We start from the raw sequence: 21944 nt of genomic DNA, 5'->3' as shown, positions 1-21944 counted from the left end.
ACATCTACCAGCAACAGATGTTCTATCCTGAAAGTGATAGAATTGTGACAGCAGTACAGCAGTTCCTTCAATAAATTACTGAGTTATTTTGAAAGTAGTGCAATTTGAAGCAAAACTATTTTCTTCTTTAACCAGTTAATGACACATTTACATTAATGCTTTTTTCAGTTATGCACTCAGTGCTGAAGCTGACTAATAGCTGTTTTTCAGTCTGTTCTGCAAAGTTCCTGTATTGCTCCTATCATAACCACCATCCATGCAGACAGACTTTGTTTTTAGGAGAGAATGTAAATATGAATGAAATCCTGTCTTGCTTACAGCCAAGAAATTTCTCACTAAAGAGGAGCAGGAATTTCATGGTGGAATCACTCACCCTGGAAACAATCTCATGGAAGGGTGAGAAGAAATTAGGTGGAGAGAAGGTCCTGAGCCTTGATCTGACTGGGAAAATCAGGCTGTGGATTTGACAGATAATTCTGCAGAAGCCTTTCTTGGTCATCTCCAAAGTAAACCTCATCACAGAAAATTTGGAAGGTGTTGGCCTTGCCCAGTTTTTATACAGGGGAAGTCTACTGCCATCTTTTTCAGGTATGCAACACATTTTACTTACACCAAATGAAAGACAAATGCTTTTCATTATTTTTGTAAATGATGTCAAAATCGGGTTTCATTCCTTCAAGAAGAACCTGGAGCATTTTCTCTGAAGCAGAACCAGGGGAATTTTTACATGCCAAATATTGGTGTTTTTAGAACTGAGATTGGAGAAGGGCTAAAAATTGTACGGTTTATTTCTCCAAATTTGACTCACAAAGGAAGGACAGGTCAACATATGGGCAGTCTTTAGATAACTTCAACAGCTTGCCTAAGCCAACTTACCTGTTGCAAACTTATTTCTGAAGCCATGAGAAAGCTGCCTTCCTCCTACTTGACCCCTTTCTAGCATGAGTATCAGGATTAAAGCTACTGGTTTGATTTCTGGACCTAACCGTATTCACTGCAGCTTCAGATAAGTTAATGGAGCTGCAAAAGGAAATAGATATGAGAAACAGAACTTCCCCACAGGCTGTAAAGAACTTCACCACAGGACCTTCGTACAGCTGTGTGCTTTTTTTTGTTTGTTTTTTTAAACAGAAGTCAAGCAGTTGAAGAAGAGACATTAAAGTTTCCTTCCAAATCTCCCCTGAAATTTTTATGCCTGTAGAATTGGATATTTACTTAAGGAGGTATTTTCTTGCAGCACTCTTCTAGTATAATCTAGATTTTTTTCAGTGTCATGTAATTTCATGAAAAATAGTATTATTATGTTAGAACAGGCCATGAGCACGCTCAACCTTGCAACGTGCACTTTCCAGATGAATCTATAGCAAAATTTAATGTTTAGATATATCAAGACAATTTGGTCACTGTCTGATTCTAAGCCACTTAAAAACTGCAGAGGTTGGCTCATGTTTTTACAGACCTGCTTGTAGTAGTGCTAAACCCAGAGACTGCAAATAGAGGTTTGGTTTCACTCACGTGCAGAGCACAAAAGTTGCCAATTTTTCCCAGGTCATTTTTTATTAGCATGCCCAACAATGAGTAAAGGGAAAATTAGGATGATACAGCAAATGACTAAGGGGATTGTAATGGCCAATTTGCGAGATCCTAAATTCAACTACTGGAAAATACATAGATGGTCCTTATCTTTCAATGTATGCACTGGCCTAAGCTGGGAAAAGTCTGGGATGTTGTTACTGCTGTCTGTGACCAGGATGGTATGATGAGGCACTGGGACAACAACAGAAGCTGGTGACCTGCCCTGCACTTCACTCAGTGGACTGCACTATACTTCTCATTTTATGTCACCAACATCCACTGGTCAAGAGTAGAGGAGAATAGTGCCAAAATGTCTTTCTATCTGTTCCAGCTCTACACTAATCTTTTATTATGTAAGATTGAATTGCAAGTCCTTTTTTTACTAATAGATGTTACCACTACAACTTGGATGCAACAACACACAGAAAGTCTGTGTTGACTTATTTACAGGCAGAAAACCAGCATCACACCAGTTCCCTTTTCAGCAGTGCAAAGGATTCATGCTAGCTCTCTGCAGAGGTCATTTTTTCCTATGAATCCACGGATCTTCTGTTGCATCAAACACAACGTACTAGAAAAAGCGGGCAGTATTTTCAGTGAGAACTCTTCTCACTAACTAAAATAAGGCAGATGTGAATAAAAAAAATTATAGGCAAACCTCGTCAATGATATTTTCCCAAGGAAACTGGGACTTGAAAAACTCAAAAGTACAACTCTTGTGTCTTGGCCAAACAGCTTGTCTAGCAACACCTATGACCAAGAAAACAGAATAAGCAGAAAGACACTCCACGATATTATTTTTGTATGAATCTACTGATTATTGATCTAGAGTCTAGATATAGACTGATCTAACCTGAAATACTGCTAAATAATGGTACTCATTTGCAGCTGGACATATGGCAAGCACAGCAGCAAACAGTAGCTTTGGCTTAAAAATTTAGTGTCTTGAGTTTCTAAGTTTAAAAGCAACAGATTTTCTAAAACTCAGTGTTTTCCTTCATCATATCTTATTGGACTGCTAAATTGCTCCTCCTAGGATATGAGAGAAGCAGAACAGAATGCATCATTACTGCTTCCGGCCTGTAACACAGTTCTTCTCAGAACTGTGAAGTGTTTTGTGAAAGAAACAAAGAAAGATCAAAGAAAGAAATAAATACTTGCTAATGATTTTCTCTATGAGATTATAGTAGCAATTATAAAATACTGCTCTTGGTGAATAAAAGCCAGACTTTTAAAAAGGACAGTGGCCTTTCTCCACTTTGTCCCATTCCTATTCCCATAGCCTAAAACATGCTCAAAGTTACAGGGATACATTTTTCTGTTTAGATGCTCATTAGTCACAAGAAGAGGTGAGGATGAATAAGAGTATTGCCTTTTTCAGAATCCTTCTAGCATACAGAAAAAGACTTACACACAATTAATTTGTACACTGCTGCATAAACATAGTCTCTTTCCACGAGGCTTAACGAACCTTTGGAACAACCTGCACATGACCAGAAATCCTGGGAACTCTGGGATCTGTTTTGACTGTGTTACACATAGGTCTGTGAGCAGCTCCAAGCTGCGTGCTCTCTTCTTGTGATCCCTCAATGGAGGAATCAATCTCCACAAAGCATTTTCTTAGCTGGTTTGAGTTCAGCAGTCTCCCACCGCAGGCCTTTTGAGAAGGTCCCTTATATTTTTTCATACCAAGCTTGCACATTTAAAATCTTATGCTTCTGTCATCTTACATCAGTCATACAAACGGTGTCATGACTGCGGAGGAGTGACGCAGTCCCTGGATGGCTGCATAAGGACCCTGCTGAAAGTAATGGTGGTACCTTGGCATGTGGAAAGAAGGGAAAGTGGGGCCAGTACCTTGCATGGAGCTGGCTATCGCAGAGGGCGTTAGAGGCATTCCCAAGCGGCTGTAGGGAGGCAAGGATCCTTGGATTGGATGAGGAATAGGCGTAGCAATGGATGCAGTGCTGGTACCCAGGGCACTCAAAGACTGGGGATGCTGAAATCCAGGAAAACTGGTTGACGAGGATACCCAGGAACTGAGGGACAGGTTATCAGATGTTGTAAAAGCTGATCCTGCAAATGAAGAGAAAGAACGCCTGGCGTTTGTACTGCAATATACAAAGCTGGTAGAAGAGCAAAAAGAGGAAGATAATTTTTCACAGTAAGGCTTTATGAGTTGCCACTGGAAATACTCCCCAAATTCTTCTATCTATTCACCGCATCTTTCTTTACGTAGTAATTTGCCATTTAGTCTCCTTTATCCCTAACCTTAGACAAACTCCTGTTACAGGAAGCTGGTTGCAGTTGGCTTGAACAGCAAAATCATTTTTACCCATTGGACATTTTTGGTATGAAACGCCTTGCAATGGCAGGAACAAACACTGATGCACCTTCTGCAACGTAGAATCACCCTGCATCAGATCCCTGTGTTAAAACATGCTTGTGGTTTTTACAACAGACCTTCAGTAGAACTGATTAAATTCTTCTGAAATCTCAGTCTGGTAAAGCATAAGAAAATATCATTTGCATTACAAGTTATTGGGTTTTGTTTTGCTAGTTTCATTGGCTCTTTTTTTTTTTCATTTAGCACCAGGAAAGCATGTCAGCATGCTTTCAACAGCATGTCAAGATGCAGATCTTTCCACTCAAATTTAGGTTTTCCAAAAAGCTCTAAAGTGTCAAAACATTCTTCTTATTTTTCCAACTGTGTATAGTGCTCTACGGAACAGCAGCAATACTGAATTATATTGAGATGCTGTTTTTTAGTACATAAAAATATGATAAACTTATTCCCAAGATAAATATGTACTTTTAATCCAGTGACTGTGGTTTCTTTGATATTTTTTCCATCTGAAGAGTTCCAAAAATTTCTGTTTACACAAGTTTTCTCCCTCTAAATCTTTTTCTCCAAAAGTGGCAGAATCTTATTTATTTTGACAGGTTTTTTTGTTGTTTTGTTGGGTTTTTGGGGGGGGGGGGGGGGAAGGAAAATCAATGGATAGTTTGTGTTGGTAATTATACACAGTCATTTTCAAGTAGTCTGATGAAGATATTGCCCCTCACTTCTGCTGTTCTTCTCAGCATCTGGTTATCATCAGATGCCTGGCTTCTAGAGATGGGGGGATAAAACAAAATCCTATAAATACACTCTTAATTTTATTCCTGTTCAAACAAAAGTTCAACTTCTGTCCCTTCTGTATTTCATTTCTTGTCCAACCGCGTCCATTGAGAAAATGTTTCTTACTTTAAAAATAAATGTACTGGCAATTCTATTTATTTTTTTTTTTTTTCCATAACATAATTTCAAGCCAGTAATGCAAAATGTCCAGAGAAGAATTTTTGCAGTTGTTATTACAGGTATTAGTTTCATAAATCTGGTTTTTAGAAGACAGGTTCATCTGAACAATAAAATAAAGAAATATAAAGACATCCATTTTTTTTTAAGATGCCTTAAGCAGTCATGGTCATGTACTCAAAATCGTGGCAAAGAACAACAGAAAGAAAAGACATAATACTATGATAATAATACATAAATGTAATCAGAGAGAGATTCTCAAATCAGAAAGAGTGCTGCTTTTGATTAATTCCTTCTCTGCCTAATGGAACGAGTGAAACGGCGCAGTAAGAGGAAGCAGAAATGGTGTCCATTCAGCAATAGGAATGGACTTGAACCAGATCCTGAACCCACCACAGAACCAAATCCTAACTGCTGGGAAATCAGGATCCAGAGCCAAACTGTACAGATAACAACACGCTCACAGGCCAGAGCAAAACCCATTAGAAATCAAGGAGTATCGGAGCATTATTGCGCTAGTGGGAAAGCTGGCTGTAAATCCGGATTTCAGCACAAGTTGTACATCTGGCTCTGGTTCAGGTGGCTGCCATCAACCCTGAGTGTGAATGCTGGAGGACAGGCACCCAGACACCGCGCACTGAGGAGTTTTAATTTGATTTATTTCATGTCTGTTAATTCCTTTGGAAACAGACTTTCTGTGATAAACATACTACTGAAGGCTCGCCATTTCTATCTTTAGGCAGCTGAAATGGGCTGAGATGAGGAGGCTCCGGATGAGTGTTGAAGTAATTAGAAATATATCGCAGTGATAAACTTTCTTCTTTCTACACAGAACCAAGTATATGATTACTTCTCCTGAGAAACATCCAGAAATGCCCATTTCTCCTCCAACTACAATGGTCCCCAATTGCAATTTAGTATTCCAAGAAGTCTCACACGTCACATCTGCTGTTACCAAATAAATGTTTTCCAATAATCCTACACTGAGATCCTTACACACATCACCCAGCAGCACGCATGTATTTAGCTGTCAGTTCTCACGTGTCTGGAAGGACACACCTCCATTTTGTGTGTTTTAAACTGCATCAGAAGAAATAAAAGTGTCTGAGGAGTTTCAGTGAAATAATTATTTCTCTATATATCTTGGAGGACTTTTTATTTTTTAAAGATACCAGACCTAAACACAGAGTGAATGCAGCACAAGTTAATTGTTTGTAAAGGCAGCGCGTGTAACTGTTCTGGTTGCCCCAGAGAGTTGGGTCCCAGCATATGGCTCCCACATTAGAGAAAAGTTGGTTGCCATAACTCGTCATCTTCCTCACATACATGTCCTGTTGCAAGCAAATGCAGAAGTGTGCCCTGCATATATTTTACAAAAAATACATTTTAATAACTTGTTCTATCCTCCTGTTACACCTTCCTCCACCATTCTCTTCAGAATGGTTCTGACTGCCAGCACTCACTCTAATACTCACCTTTCTGACTCTGTCAGTCTCAAAGAAATACATCAGCCCGGGGAGAAACATAGATCTTGGAGGGAAGGTGCCTTGCTCTGCACTTTTGTCAAGTGAAAAATGTATGCTGTTCTCAACAATAAGTGTCCTAGGATCTAAGGAGACATAACACAAGGTAGTCCCCCAGAAGAATTTGCAAGGATGGCATCGTACCAGCTAAGGAGTTACTCTAGGAACTCCATAATCTATGGAACTACTCTCAGAATAGATGTGTGTGAACACACCCAACTAATCACATTTTGTTGAAGAGCGAGTTGTAGTTAAAAATAAGTGTGTTTTCCCTGCACAAGTCTAAATAGTTTATGCCCAGAAATAATGCTCTTATCTTAGCAACGCTGTATGAAGTTAGAGGACAAGACAAGGGCACTGCCAGTCAGAAGGCAAATAGAACTGCCTTACCTCAAGTGGCTGTTGCATATCAGACAGGTCACAAAGTCAACATGCAAAGCACACTGTAGCACAAGTTTATGCTAGTCAGCAGTATGGATCTTTTTCCAGTGGCAAATTATGGCAGATGTGATTTGTCCCCACAAAGTAACCCCACAAAGAACAATTTCGTGTTACTACTACTTTTGTGACTGCTAAAGCAGACAAACCTGAAGTACTTGAGGTGAAATGCACAAGTAGTAAGGACACACTTTAGAAACTACTAGACAAATAATTAAACGTCAGTTCACCAGGCAGCTATGGACTTCTTTCCCTGTAGAAGCAAAGCAAGCTAACCACAGGCTGGTTGAATGTGATCTGAACCAAAACCTTTGCTGGCAGCAAAGGGCACATCTGCATGGTACTTTACAGCTGATGCTGAGACACAGCTTTCAAGTTCTACAAAAGGGTGGTTATCTGAGATTGCACTCAGCACCACAGCAATGAAGTTGTCTGTTTTTCAGCTCTCTTGAAATGGAAACAGCAGTAATTTTCTTCTGATGGCAGTTTAGATACATACACATTTCTAGAGCTGTCTCCTCAGTGAGCCACCCACTCCAGTCCATAGGCATATCAAATGTCCAACAGAGCAATACAGGAATAAGTATTCTTCTTTGTGGATTTGTAGCAGAGACAGACACCAAAGAAATGCTTCAGAGTACCACAGCACTGGCCGTGATCCTGCTTTTCTTAAGCACAGTTTACCTCATGAGCAGATTTTCCTACCTCTGCTTTGCGTTGCCTGGCTGTCATCTCCCAGATCATCTTCTCCACCATAGGTTCGAATTGGGGATCGGGCATAGGAATGCTTTTGGATAAGGCTCTCCACACTTTCTCTGTGAAAGGAAACAACATACTACATCAATAACATCCTAAACAGCTTCTTATCTGTTTCACAGGATAACCCAAGTCGTCAGCCTCTGTTTGGCAGCAGCAGTTTAACCCTTGGAATATGAAAATAGTTGGGTTAAAAACAGTGAACATGCTGCCTTTTTCCTGCCCAAATCACACCTTTCTCACACAAGCTCTCCAAAGTAATTTACCAAAAAGGTTACCTCACAGCACGTTGCTGGAAACACCATACTTGGCCTGTGGTGTTTTAACATTGGTGATCACCTCTTAGTGCATGGTGCTGCTTCTTCAGCAGCCAAACTAGTGTAAATTTCTTGCTACAGTACCTGAGGAAGGTCTCAGACAGCAAATACAAGACCAGAACTCCTTACCAGTGTGAAAATGCAAGCAATAAAACCTGTGCCCTGGAGTTGTTAATGCTCAGTGACCAGTCCAGGTTCAGACACACGACTCAGTTCCTTTCAAACAAATTTCTGTGACACATGTAGCCACTTCATCTGGCATCCTCTGTTTTCCTGAAATTAGGGGCAGGAGAATGATCTATCCAGAGACAGCTAACCTCTTAACATGTCCTCTCCACACCAGGGCTCAGGCCAATTTGCAGCAGGAAGTCTGCAGACACTACAGATCTCGTGCAGCATCTATTCTGGGAGGGTAGAAGTGTCTGCCAGGCTCATGCCTTGCCAATGGCACAACGCACTGAATTCACCCACACAATTTTTTAAATAGAAGGAAGGCATATCTGCCTGATAAGCCATAGCAGTCTGTAGGGAAGATCCAACCACATACCCAGCGTGTTTCCGTGTAAGTAGGTGGCATTCTACCAAAGATGAATCTAACCTAGGCACATTTTCAAAACGTGTCTGACTTCTGTTCCCATTTAAGAAATTTAAGCAGTGACAGCTGCTTAAAACTGCAGCTCCACGAAGATTCTGTCGAGCTCACCGTTTGTGTGTTCGCATTTCTTAACGCCCTTCGCTATGAGAGAGTGGCTGTTGCAGAAATTCCAAGAAAAAACATTTTCTAAGTAACAGGGTAAATCACAACGGCACATGTTTTCCTCTCCTGCAAAAAGCCCATTATAGTCATTTTGTCCTTGGTCTATCACTGGTATCATTACTTATGCTAGTCTCCTCGGAAAAAAATATAAATAAAAAGTGGATCTTATCAAAATGATTTACTTGTGTCAGGACTGGAAGGGGACTGAAAGCAATGGCAGTTCCTACATGGAGGATGATATAATTAAATTACTGCCTTTTAAGTGATTGAAAACAGTAGGCATATCGGGGCTATCTCAAAGAAGACTTTACAAAGAAAAAGACAGATGGTATTGTTTACATTATGTACCAAATGCCTCTTGATTTTTTTTTTCCAGTACAATGTGAAGTGCAACAAATTTTACTTAACTAAACAGACTATCTCAAATGAATACAGAATTAACAAATAACAAATTAGACCAGTGTTTTCTAATTGATTTAGATACCGGTCTATATATTCAGAACCAAATAATTACTAATCTCTAAAGGTCTGAAAAATAACTGTAATTCGGGTGATTGCCTGTATTGTCTCTATTGACTGCATTTCTAGTAAGGGTCTGCTTATAACGACAGGCATTCCCGCAATATTCGGATGCAATGGAAAGACTACATACTCTAGTTCAAGTGCAGTGGGCCGAGTTCATCTCTAACCTCATTGGATCAGTTGGGGGATAAATTCACCCCAATAAATTTATGTTTGAATTACTTGCGGGGATTTAGAGTTAAATCAAATGCCCATGATTATTACAGACTAAATTTTTTCCAGATGGGTCTGTATGCAAGACAGAGTATTCTATTATTCTATAGGGTTGTCTTCTTTTAAAGGAAAGAGATGACTTCTTAGTGAACCCTGTACCTGTAAAGTCTGAAAACAAAGAAGTATAAGGTTTGTTTGTTTATTTGTTTTTAATGTTGTAATGTTGCAGGTAATATGCTAAAATTTTAGAAGATTAATCTCACTTATTGGCACAAAAGGCCAGGTTTTTTTGGCAGAAGAAATGGTTTGAACATATTGGATAAGGGAAAGAAATTCACTTTGCAAAAGCAGTTCCTTTAGTGCACCTGGGACTTAAAGCTCAACATTTAATGCACTTATCTAGCCTAACTATGCTGGTGATTTAAGGTGTAACTTCATCACACCTAGTAATTTTTCATTTTGGACGTTGAAGCTTTGATTTATATCATGGGTGCATGAGACTCACACCAGGATTTAGATACCTGGCCCCCACAGCCTTCAAGTGGACATTCTCCTTTTTGCACACACACCTGCTGCATTTACAACTCTACACAGACCTGACAAAATACAAAACCATAAGCAGGAGAACACCCAGGCATGGAAAAGGAAACAAAGAGAAGCAAGAAGCGGTGCATTTTTTCCACACGTGGAGCTTATCTCTGAGTTCTCCAATCTAGCAAAACAAGAGCTGAAATCTGCACTCAGGTTTTCCCCATCTGGCACAAGTGACCTAACGACCAAATCAAGGGATAACCTTTGCTTCTCTGTGTGTTCCAAAGGAAAGAGGTGGTGACATTTGCACGAGGCTCGACTATTTCACGCTCAGAGACCACCACTCAGAGGTCAAGTCTTCCCAGAAGAGAAAATGGTTGGAACTCATCTAATCTGAGGAAACATGCAAAGTTTCCCACAGAGGTTGGAAAGAGAAGATTAAACTCTTCAACTCATTTCAAACAGAGGTACTACTTGCTCTGAAGTAGATGTGTAAGAGAAAGCTAAACTTATACAGCAGGCTTTAAGTGGCTGTGAAATCTTGTTCAGAATGGACACAAAAAAAGAATATGATGCCCTATAGAGTGGGCCAATAAAATAAACATTTTTTCTGAAGTCTCAAAATGTAATTGTAATAATAATATGAAAAGACTCATTTATTTAAACCTATGGCTTTACAGTTCCCTATGCAACATCTTCATATATTGCTATCTTCCTGAAGAGGAAAGTGATTTCCAGTTGCTCCATATTTTTTTTTTACCTGGGCTATTCAATTTGTGACCTCTCATTATCTAATACTTAGATCTAACAATTTGCATCTTTTAATGCAACTTAAAATGCTCCAGTTTCTTTTATGAGCAATAATCCTGACATCTGAGGAACCAAAACCTATCAGCAGGATACCAGAAGGATGTGTTCTTTCTGTCAAACCCTTTTGTGTGACCTACCAACAATTTTCATTCTTCCAGAATTCTCCTCAACTCACAGTTCCTTCATGAATACTCAGAGGAGGTAATAAACAATACACAGGCATGATATATTACTGTGATTTTAGCTACATTACATGTGCAATTGGATAACAGCAGATGACGAGCTGGAGAAGAGCAAGTTAGGAGCTGAAGGTGAAGGAAAAAAAAAAATCACGTGCCAAATGGAGAGGAAAAAAACAAGCACTTATTGGCTACCACACCCTCCAAGGTAATACTAAGGCATGATAAAAGTAAGAAGAGGTAATAAGGAAAAGGAGTTCAGGCTGATCCAGATGATCTGCTTTCTGACAGAAGCACACCTTGAGCCTGGTCCTTTTAACAAGCCTGTGCTGTTTAGAAACAAAGCAAGAAAGAAACCAGTGAGTCCTGGACCAGAAATCTAAGGAAGTAAAGGACTGGGAGAAATGATCAGTTTGCATGGTTGTAAGGTACATAGGCAGGATACTCTATGCCTTGTAAATACATGCCGAGTCTTTGCCTACATTTACTTAGCATTGCACTTTACAGAGCACTCTGAAAGGGTCAGAAGTGGAGACGAAGACCTTGAACTGCCTGGTGAATAATTCACTAACACTTCACACATTAAACCCAAGATCTTGCCATGGTACTGGATACTCACAGAGACTGCAGGAAGCATACCTGGGGGACAGCTGAGAAGCAAGGGCCTGTATAAGGGTGCTCGATCTCCAATGCTGTCAAATCCAGATCAAAGTAGTTCTCTCTGGAGCCCGTAAAGCACAGATCACATTGAGCAGGATCTTTAATCAAGATGAAAGAACACTGCTTCTCTGTAGATGGAAGCAGGTGTTTATTTGGTGCTTTTTTAATATCATTTTTTTCTGTTGCTTTTACTGTTACTCTGTTTCAGCTGTGCCTTCACAACAGCCTGCTAATTACCGTGACCCTGATCCTGAGGTGCGTGATCATGAGCTCTGCTGTTACCAGTGAGGGCTCACTTGGCCACAGCGCCCCATAAACACAACACCCCCCATAAACACTTGCAACACGCGCCCGAAGCTATGGATTTTCCTCAGTTTGGCACAGAGAGCACCAAGGAGATGGAGACAGGAAGTCTACCTTTTCCTTTTGGGATGAGGAGGCTAAGGGCAATATATTTGGTTTTGGCAGAAGGTGTTAGAAAATCTAATCCAGAAGGAGTTTGCTGGAGCCAGGCCAGGGTCGGTATCCATCTTAAATCTATATCATGGATTCAGAGAGGATGGAGTTGATATAATATTCAGGTACCATTCCACCACAAGCCAGGTTCAAAACCTACTGAAAACAAAATGCAAAAGTGATAAAGAGCATGCGGTAGATCCAGGGACTCCAGACTCATATCCTCTTCAGAAGTCATTTTCTCAGTTATGTAGGGCAACAAATTTCAGAGCAGAGTACAGCAACCTGTTAGCATTTTCTCTATATGCCCTTACTATCCAAGTGATAGGTAAGCAAAATATAAGGATATCCTCAGAATCCACTCCCTATTCCTGCTGTCGTGGTTTTTGTCTTTTTCTTGAGGAGAAAAGCAATGCTAAAGAAAATCTTTAAAAAATGAAATAAGAAAACCTGACAACTATGTTTTGCTTGGCCATTCCATTCAACGCAAAGAAAAATACAGAGCAGGATATAAAGTGTATGAATTATCAGTTTGCGGCCTGAATGACTTCTTTCGTTCTGCATTTCAAAGGTTTCCTTTTTTTTGTAGCTGCCAGTTAGTGTGTTTGGAAGAAAGCCCAGATAACAGAAGACATCAGAAGTGAGGTGAGGTGAAGACAGATGGGATAAATGGGCTGAGAAGGCATAAAAATAAACTTGTCGGAAGTCGCACTGTAGTAGACTTCTTTTTTTAAGGGAAAATATGACTAATTTGTCCAAGATGCAAGTGCTAAAAACAAGCCCTAAAAAAATAAACAAAACAGAAAGAAGAAAAAAAAAAAGAGGAAAACAGCAGGAGGAGCAAATACATTTCTGTAACAGCAGCTAGGAGTGAACAATAAAAACTGTCAGAAGCACTGTTCAGTTATCACTCAGCCTTCATGTTTCCACGGCTTATAGCTGCTACCTTATGCATGTACGAACAGACAGACACAGACTGATCTGCTTGTTCCACTGGTAGATTAATATTGCAGGTTGACCTTAGAGCCTAACTCAGCTCCAATAGGGTATGGACCAAATCCTCAACCAGAACAGAGCAGCACTGTTACATCATTTGTGTCAGCTGAGCCAACTCTAACCAGCTGAGAACCAGAGCTCATCAAACTACATTGGCTCACATGAACTGAAGTATAATTTGGCCCAAAACGTAGCACAGAAGCACCATACATTTTCACTGAAAGTCAAAACTATCAGGCAAGTGTTGGATGAAAGCAATTCCACAAGAATATATGCAATTTTAAAAAAGAAGTGAAAGGAAAATTAAGTTATGGAACACCTACTTCTAGATGATTTAAGGAGAAAGAATGAGTACATCACCAAGTGGTACTGGCATCCTCACAGTAAACATCTGATTAGCAATGACAGTTATGGAATAGCTGTAACATGGAGGTGATTTAGCTTGGCTGAAGCCATGACATGGGAAAAGTAATAACTGAAGGAGGAACATGAGGATATTAAGTATACCCACTCTACATCTCTCAGCTGAAAAAAAATGAGTAAGTCTTTATACAGGGAATGAAAAAAAAAAAGGAGAACTTATTTTTTTTCTCCTGTTTGCCAAAAAGCATAACCACTACAAATGCATATCAAAGGTCTTTCTTTGTATCTTTTTCTCTGCAAAATACGTTTCATACAATGGCCTGGGTTGAAGAGGACCACAATGAGCATCTAGTTTCAACCCCTCCCTGCTGTGTGCAGGGTCGCCAACCACTAGACAGAATGGTGACAAAATATGGTGACAACAACAGATAAGCAGCCCCACAAAGCTCCATTTCACCCAGTGAGTTCTATCAGTTCTTTGTGACTGTCAGGCAGAGGATGCAAGGTAAAGGCAGAGCAGCACCGTGACACACAGGTCTGGGGAAATCTCCTGGAAAATCTTCCCTGAGATAGAAATGGTGGATGTGATTTGACATCATCCCACTTGCTTAGCATGCACTGCTAAGCGGAAAACACTAGCAAATTAAAATATTTTATGCAACTTTGCACAAGAAGGAGATAACAGAAAAGCAGGCCTAACTAGAAAATAAGCTAATGCTTAAAATCTTGGGAACTGAAGAGGTTTTAGCTAGCAAGGAAGGGTTTATGCTGGAGAAAAGGAAGAGTTGACTGCTAGCAGGAAGTAGAGTTGGAGGAATCAAATTTGAAGAGAATGTTTCAGGTTTCAGCTATTCCAGGTGCCTAAATGTAGGCAGGTAATGCTCACTACGTATCCTAAGCCATTCAGGCCTCCTGCAAGGTCTGGAAAGGTGAATACAGAAGCTACAGATAATCAATCCAGCCCCTTGCAGCAGCAGTTGCTGGAATAACCTCAGCACATCTGCAACAGTATGAGTCACCAGGCGTTTAGGTACTGCTGCACCCAGTGTCTCTCCCTAAGCTCAGAACATCACTTCTCCCCACATCAACAACAGCTATGGGAAAGCCCTACTCGAGCACGGACAGAGGGTATGCATTTCTGGCAGCAAGCTGGGGTCTTTCCTCTAAGCTAGCAGAAACCAATGGGAGCAGGGAGGAAGGTAGCCTCCATAGGGTGAACAAGGAAGGGATGGGAGCAGAGACAGCTGCTGACAGCACATGAAGTACACGGTTTGACTGCTACTTCAGTGAGACACTACCTGTATCTGGGCATTAGCATCCATTTCACTTGCAGCCTGGTAGGGCAGTACAATGTATCTCCACGTTTCAGACATGAAGCTCCTCAGGGGGAAATTCAGAATCTGATTACTGTGCAAATCTAGCTGGTATGCTGGGTTGTGGCTCTCTTACTTCCCCTAGCCCGCAGTCCTTGCTTTCTCTGCCTAGAAATCGCTTGGTTGTGCAGCCAGACTTTCCCATTATCTCCTTAAAGCAAGTCTCTATCTCCCAGAAAGGCTTGTACGTATGGGTATACTCCCTTAGTTGCCTTTAACAGTCTCAAGTTCACAACCTGAACTTGCCTATCACATGCTGGAGAAAATAGCCCAGCAGCATTCAAGTCATAATTATGCTGTGTCAATTCTTGTTTGATCATTAGGTTACAATTCAGTAGTTCAGGCAACTCACGCTCTTCAAACGATCACTCATTTCACTGGACTGTTTGCATGACACTTCACTCTAATAGTTTTAGCTATTTATTTATTTTTGAAAGGCCACCTTTATCATAACTCAGAAGACAAACTCTGAATCTATTCTGTTTGAATTTTGTTTTTGCCTCTTTTATGAGCTTGGCAGTTTTACTTTAGCAGAAGCATAAAGATATTCCCTTAAAACTTAACCGCAGAGTGAACTGCCCATAAAACTTGCATTACTTTTTGGTTTATTTGTTTTTGTTGTTGTTGCTTGGTTTTGTTTTTGAATTATTATTATTAAACACAGGTTGCCATTAAAAAAGATTTCTCATCATCTGCATTACTGCGCTTGGCATTTTGTAGTCAACACCACAGAACATCAAGTTACACAGTCTGGTAACTGAAGCTAAATGTTTGGTTTTTCAATCACAACCACTGCAGAAGCCTTCTTTATAATAGGAAAAAACAAATAAATACCACATAAAAAGATCAAAAGGTGAGTCAGAACTTATCTAAATCTCAGTAGCCATAGATAAAGCCTGTCCTGTTGCCATAAGTAGATTACCACAAGTAACGTATGGAAAGAGTTGATTGTGGAAGGAAGGAATCTCACATCCTACTGAAAATTCAATATATACCAAGTGAACAGTGAAAAGCTTTTACAGATAGCCATGAGTACTAGCAAATGGTTGTAAGGCAGTTAGACAACAACAAAAGAAAATGTAGGAACTTGAATAGCTTTGCATTTGTAGAGCTCCATTACCATTTTGCAAACCTGACTACTTTTACATATATTATAACTCCAACACATATAATGCAAACAAATTTAATCCTAAAGGCATTTGCAGCTTGAATTTCCTACACAGAGATCGTAAATCTAGAATGGGAAGCTTGAAATCGTTAAAGTCACATATTTATAAGATCATATTCAATTAGGTTAAAAAAGTGCAATTTCTGTCATCATGTCATAAAAAGATGTGTTTTTCTCTCAGATCTACTATAAAGAAAAGCTCCCTATATTGTTACAGATAGGGGCTGTTTTCAATCAGTTACAAGGAGCAATCCAATTACCGGATGGTTTAGTGCAGTAACTGACTCCAGACTAATTTAATTTCTTTAGGTCTCTAAAGATCAATTGATCTGATTTGTTTCCCTCCCCAAAGGCTGTTTAGGAAAAAGCAGGCTTAAATACCTGGAAATGAAATACAAAGCTCTGTACACTTTCATACTACTTAGGTCATTCTGAAAAGCTGGAACTTGTGGTAAATTAGTGCTCTCTTGGCCCTAACATCACAGGCAGCTTTACAGGAAACCGTTAAGATCACCGCACAGCATTGCAGATTATGCATGCACACGCTGTATGCAAGCTGTCTTAGGAAGAATTGCATGCAAGACAGGTTCACAGCTTCTAGGTCAAGAGCTGGGCAAATGTGCAGTTGCACTACAGTCCTTCCCCTGGCACAGATACACATGGTACGTGTCTAAAGTATTTCTTATCACACGGCCGTCTTACCAAACGTACCACATTTCCAGCTCGACTGAGGGAGAGTCACACTGCTCTGTCCTGTGCATCCCCTGCATCTTGTAATGCTCACCTCATTGGACATAAGCCCGGAAACCCTTCCTGTGTCATACCTCGCATTGCTATCTCTCCCGCTTCACATCACGTTTATTTAAGTAATATTGCTGGTGCTAAGATGAAAGCTGTAGAACAGTGAGCACTTTGAAAATGACATTCTTATGTGCCTGATTATTTAATGCTGGAAATGAATAAAACCTTTGGTATGTCTGGACTGTATCTAATAACTTAGGAAATCAATCTCCTATTAGCTAGCCCCCTTGTGTATCACACATTTACTGTCATATTACTTGATAAACAGTGCAGCAGATCTTTTTTCTTAAACACCACTGTGCCCTAACCAGAGCTAAATGCTTCCATTTAAGTGAAAATAAGATCGTATCCAAACCTAGACCCTCAAATGCAGAGTTTTAATGGTATTTCAATACTTTTCCACGGTCTGTTTTTGTATTTATTGTAGGTTTCACATTTGGATACCTTATCTTTCATGGCAACGTTCATGCCTGGGCTAGGCTGCCTGTCTCAGGCTCTATTCTTATCAATAAACAAAAGGGCACTGTGGTTTATGCTCAGCATTTCTGACTTCGTGCCATGTGCTGTTATAATAAAATGTCCTCTGGAAAAATTCCCTTCATACCCAGCACCACGATGGTCAGTTCATCAGCACAGAGGTAACTCAGTTTTTCTTCCCGCTTATCTATCTATTCAGACTCTCTCAGCTCTTGCAAAGCTGTGTCATTAGATGTTGCCTGTCTGTAAAGCAAAGAAACTGAAATGTCAGGATCAAGCTCTCTTCTCTTCCTACAGGTCCTTTCTTGACTATTTCCTGCATTCCTGCCTGAGCTTTGCACATTGTTTGTTTTCTAGTGCTCTGCCCAGAAACCAGGCTATGCTATTTTAGTTAAATTTATGTTACTTTTCTCCATTTTCATCTAAAAGTCCTTCACCTAGAAAGAAATTTTTAACAGCTTTGCAAGCATGCACTATTATTCACATGCTTCTTTTTTTCTCAGAATTACTGTTCTTTCACCCAGCAACTTAGCAGATCACTAATGATCCAGTAGGAGTAAGGTATAAGTTATATCAACACTTTCCAGCCATAGATTTGTTTGGATTTATGCACTTTTGCTGTAGGGAGATTTTCTAGCTATATGCTCAATAAAGTCATATTCCTTCTTGTCCCCTATGTGCACCCATGGAAAATGAATCACAGATACATCTGGATATCCCCAAATAGGAGCCTGGAGGGTTTTGGCCTCTCAAAGTTTACTTTCATGATCATATAGGAAAATTTGGATGTGCTACATCCATCTCCATCAAGTTCTCTTCCAGCCTAAAGGACACAGGCTGCTAAATTTACTTCATTTGCCAAAACGTTCGACACGATATCATAAAAATGTGAAGCACTGGAGAGCTACCAAGAGATCGGAGTTTATTTCCTACTCAGCTGTGGGCTAATGCTTCTGTCCCTATAGCAGCAGTTGCTTATAATGATCTGTACACACAAAACTCCACAGTTTGCAGATAAAGCTTTCCCCTGATGAAGCCTGCAGTACAATTTTGGTGAAACAAAAATGGCATCTTTGTCGTCAGAGTGGGAGTTATGGGATTTGTCCTGATGGCAATAATTGCTGACTTCAGTGTCTGGGACTGCTGAAGTGTATTTTGGGAAGCTCCCCCTCTCTTTTCCACTGTGTGAAGCAGTGAGGAGCTATAAAGATGTTTTTCACAGGACCACTGCCCTTGTTTCCCAGTGACCCAATTCACAGCCCTCAATAGGATTAAATGGCATGATAAGAAAAAAGCTTTTCATTCTGAAGTTTTAAAACTGACTGTCTCCCCCTTCAAGAAGCCCCATCAGGAAGATGAATATATTGGCCCCAACTGGAACAGATGTCAAAACTCAGCACAGCTCTTTCTTCGTAAAGTTTGTAAGTATTTTTAAAGGAGGTGCAGGAGGCTTACCATATGCAACAAGATAACTTTAAAATGCACAGCTTCTCAGGAGTTGAAAGGATGCTTTTCCTACAAACTCTCCCTTCTCTTTATCTTATCTGCATGGAAAGTAAACAGAAAGTCCCCATTACCTCTCGATATCAGTGAGTCTGGAAGAGTCGCGGAATCCTTTGGCAAAAGGGTTGCTGTCAATTTTCAACTTGGTTATCTGGAAACACAGAAAAAAGCAACGCAACATGAAAACAGTGCTAAAGTATGGCAGTGTACAAAGTGTTTGCCTATCCATTCTCCTGGCCTCACCACTACTTGTATCCATGTTCTTTATGTGTGTGCACAACTCTTGAGGTGCTGCAAAGCCATGTGTATAATTCATACGAGAGCAGAAAGACCAAAGGGTACAGCAGGCTCAGACTTTGCATTACCCGGAGCAGGAGTAACCCACCCACATGAGGCATTATTGCTTCCAGACAACACAAATCAGGTAGCTTTTATCCATGAGAAAGCACAGCACCCTGCGAGCATCTGAGCCTCTCCAGTGGAGCTGCACATCAGCTATGTCCAAACCGAGGGTAGCTGCCTGCAGACTTCAGCCCCATTTTTTTTCCTATTTTTTTTTTTTAACTTCATGCAAATATTCTCAGCCAGATTTACCTCCCATCACACAGGGGCAGTTTAGTTGGTTTTGCATGGAAAGATGGAAGGGAAGGGAAGGGAAGGGAAGGGAAGGGAAGGGAAGGGAAGGGAAGGGAAGGGAAGGGAAGGGAAGGGAAGGGAAGGGAAGGGAAGGGAAGGGAAGGGAAGGGAAGGGAAGGGAAGGGAAGGGAAGGGAAGGGAAGGGAAGGGAAGGGAAGGGAAGGGAAGGGAAGGGAAGGGAAGGGAAGGGAAGGGAAGGGAAGGGAAGGGAAGGGAAGGGAAGGGAAGAGAAGGGTTAAAATAGTAACCCCATTAAAATAGTTAGTCCTAGAAAGCCAGATCTCTTGAAAGAAAAACTCCCCTCCCATCTTTAAATGCAGCCCTACAACTCTGAACACTTAATCAGCCTTTACTTTTGCCAGAGCAACCACAGACCAGGACACCCTGTGGCACCAGGGATGCACTGAAATTTGCAGTGAAACTTCCTTGGAAGAGATGGGGGCTTCCACTGTGTTTCTGGGAACAGGAAAACACACCGTTGCCTTAGCAGTTTTCTAGCTGTTCAGTTAAAAAAAGTTTGGTGAGTAGCACTTGAGAGAAGGACAAGGGGAAATGGCAGAACAAGGGGAAATGGTTTGAAGTCGAGGGAGGGAAGATTTAGGTTGGATGTCAGGGGGAATTTCTTCACAGAGAGAGTGGTGAGGTGCTGGAACAGCTGCCCAGAGAGGCTGTGATGCCCCGTCCATCCCTGGAGGTGTTCAAGGCCAGGTTGGATGGGGCCCTGGGCAGCCTGGTCTGGTATTAAATGTGGAGGTTGGTGGCCCTGAGTGTGGCAGGGGGTTGGAGATTCATGATCCTTGAGGTCCCTTCCAACCCTGGCCATTCTGTGATTCTGTGACAATCAAAACAATATTTGGATTTACCATTTATGCTAAACAGCAAGTGGGAGTTATAGTTTTTCTTGGAGCAGAGGGACAACATGTGGTCTGACCTGAAGGGCAGCAATTGCCACCAACTTCAGCTACAATTAATGAAAATCAACACTGCCTACTGAGCAGTGGTTTCAGCCCGACTTTCCTCAAAAAAAAAGACCAACCCCCAAACCCTGTGTCACAGAAGCTCCATTTTTTTTAAAGAATGGCCCTACAGACTCAAAAAGGAAAGGGTTCTTTTCCAAATCCTTAGACAATCACGTTGCCATCAAGCCCACGGTTGTCCACTGGAGGCTGGTCAAATGGCACAGGACCTCAGCGTTGGCTGAGGTTTTGGGGCTGTTCTGCCTTGCAAACACTCTCAGGGACAACTATCCTCAGCACTAGCTTTGCAACAGCTCAGCAAGCCAGGTGCAGTGTCATCCACCTCCTGAGAAGCCTATGTGCCAGATTTGCAGCAATGCTGGGAAGAGCAGCAGGTTGCTGCCTCACGTATGGGGAACATTTTAGTGGCAGGACTTGAAAGCTACCTTGCAAAAAGACAAGCTCTAACTAGTTCGATTGACTTAGATCACTGGCACGCTGAGCCAAGTGTACTGCAGAATCCTGAGGATTTCTATTCATCTCTTGAGTGTATTTTCACCAATCATACTTCCATTTTCCCAATATTAAAAATTTGGTATGACATCACAAGAGAAACTTTTTGTATTCACCAAAGCCAGATGAGACTCGCAATCATTTATGGCCATATTTTTCCTGAGAGACTGTCTCACAAACAATCAGAGAACATCTGCTAGAAAGCATTTTAAAATGAAATTTGACCTACAATTCAACTCTGTGGCAGTGGTTTGACTGTTTAAATAAATGCATGCCCTTTAAATCTTAAATTATGAGATAGTTTGTTGAAAGTGTAATGTATTTAGCTTTTATCTAATAACCTCCAGAAATGTAATCAGCCCCTCCTTAAAACAGTTCTGAAAGAAATGGCAAAAATGAAAAAAGGCTCCATTTTCATTAGTCATAAATAAAATGACAGCATCAACCTCTAGGGGTTCCGGAGATGTTCCATTGAGAAATTTTCCAGGACTCGTTGCATGTTCTTTGGGAAGGTTAGTTTGGAAACATCTCTTACATAAATATCGATGGTAAACATAAATCTATCCTATAGAAATAAATGCAGGTTTAGCTAGCTTAGTGCCTCCTGTGTTCTACTAGTTTGTACAGACAGTTAAAAGGAAAAAATCTACCCAAATGTTCAAACTATATGTTTTTTGAGATTGTCGTGTGCTGAACCTGAGTCTACAGTCAACACATCAGATGTTGGAGCCTTAAAGCTGGATGTGGGGTCTGTCACAGGAACTAACTGCTGCATCCACAGCTTATTTGAACCCTCGTGCTGTAGCTTCATTTTGTCCACGGCATTTGGAAATGAGTTAGTATTTCTTTATATTAAGAAGCGCAGACTTCTTTAAGAAAACAGTAGGTTCTTTGACTCCAGGATGCTGCCTGCCCACATGTTTGGACAGTACTTCTTAAATTTTTCTTAACTTGGGGGAATTAGAGATGGAAAGGGTTCTCTTTTTGAAATGCAGAAGACATTCATCCTCTTAAATACATTTTGAATCGCACTGAAGCCAACGACATGTTTCTACTGACTTAAATATTAAAGCTCTACCCACTGTTAAGTAAAGCCTCTGCTTTCCAATTGTTTATATACTTC

At 40.7% G+C, this 21944-nt stretch overlaps 1 protein-coding gene across 2 annotated transcripts in view; it reads right to left on the bottom strand.

Annotated features, from left to right (window-relative positions):
- Positions 1 to 572: 572 nt before the first annotated feature.
- TBX20 (T-box transcription factor 20) overlaps positions 573 to 21944 on the bottom strand; it is a 36455-nt gene continuing 15083 nt past the window's right edge. For both annotated transcript variants that reach the window (XM_048950796.1, XM_048950795.1), the window contains exons 6-8: positions 18791 to 18867; positions 7540 to 7649; positions 573 to 3651 (exon numbers count right to left, since the gene is read on the bottom strand). In XM_048950796.1, the coding sequence (XP_048806753.1) occupies positions 3311 to 3651; positions 7540 to 7649; positions 18791 to 18867 (528 nt within the window). In that variant the 3' untranslated portion in view covers positions 573 to 3310. The remainder of the gene's footprint in view (positions 3652 to 7539; positions 7650 to 18790; positions 18868 to 21944) is intronic.

The sequence above is a fragment of the Lagopus muta genome, chromosome 7 (genome assembly GCF_023343835.1).
Source record: "Lagopus muta isolate bLagMut1 chromosome 7, bLagMut1 primary, whole genome shotgun sequence".
Lineage (NCBI taxonomy): Eukaryota > Metazoa > Chordata > Aves > Galliformes > Phasianidae > Lagopus > Lagopus muta.
Note: the sequence above shows the minus strand (reverse complement) of the source record. Positions and strands in the feature narration are given on the sequence as shown.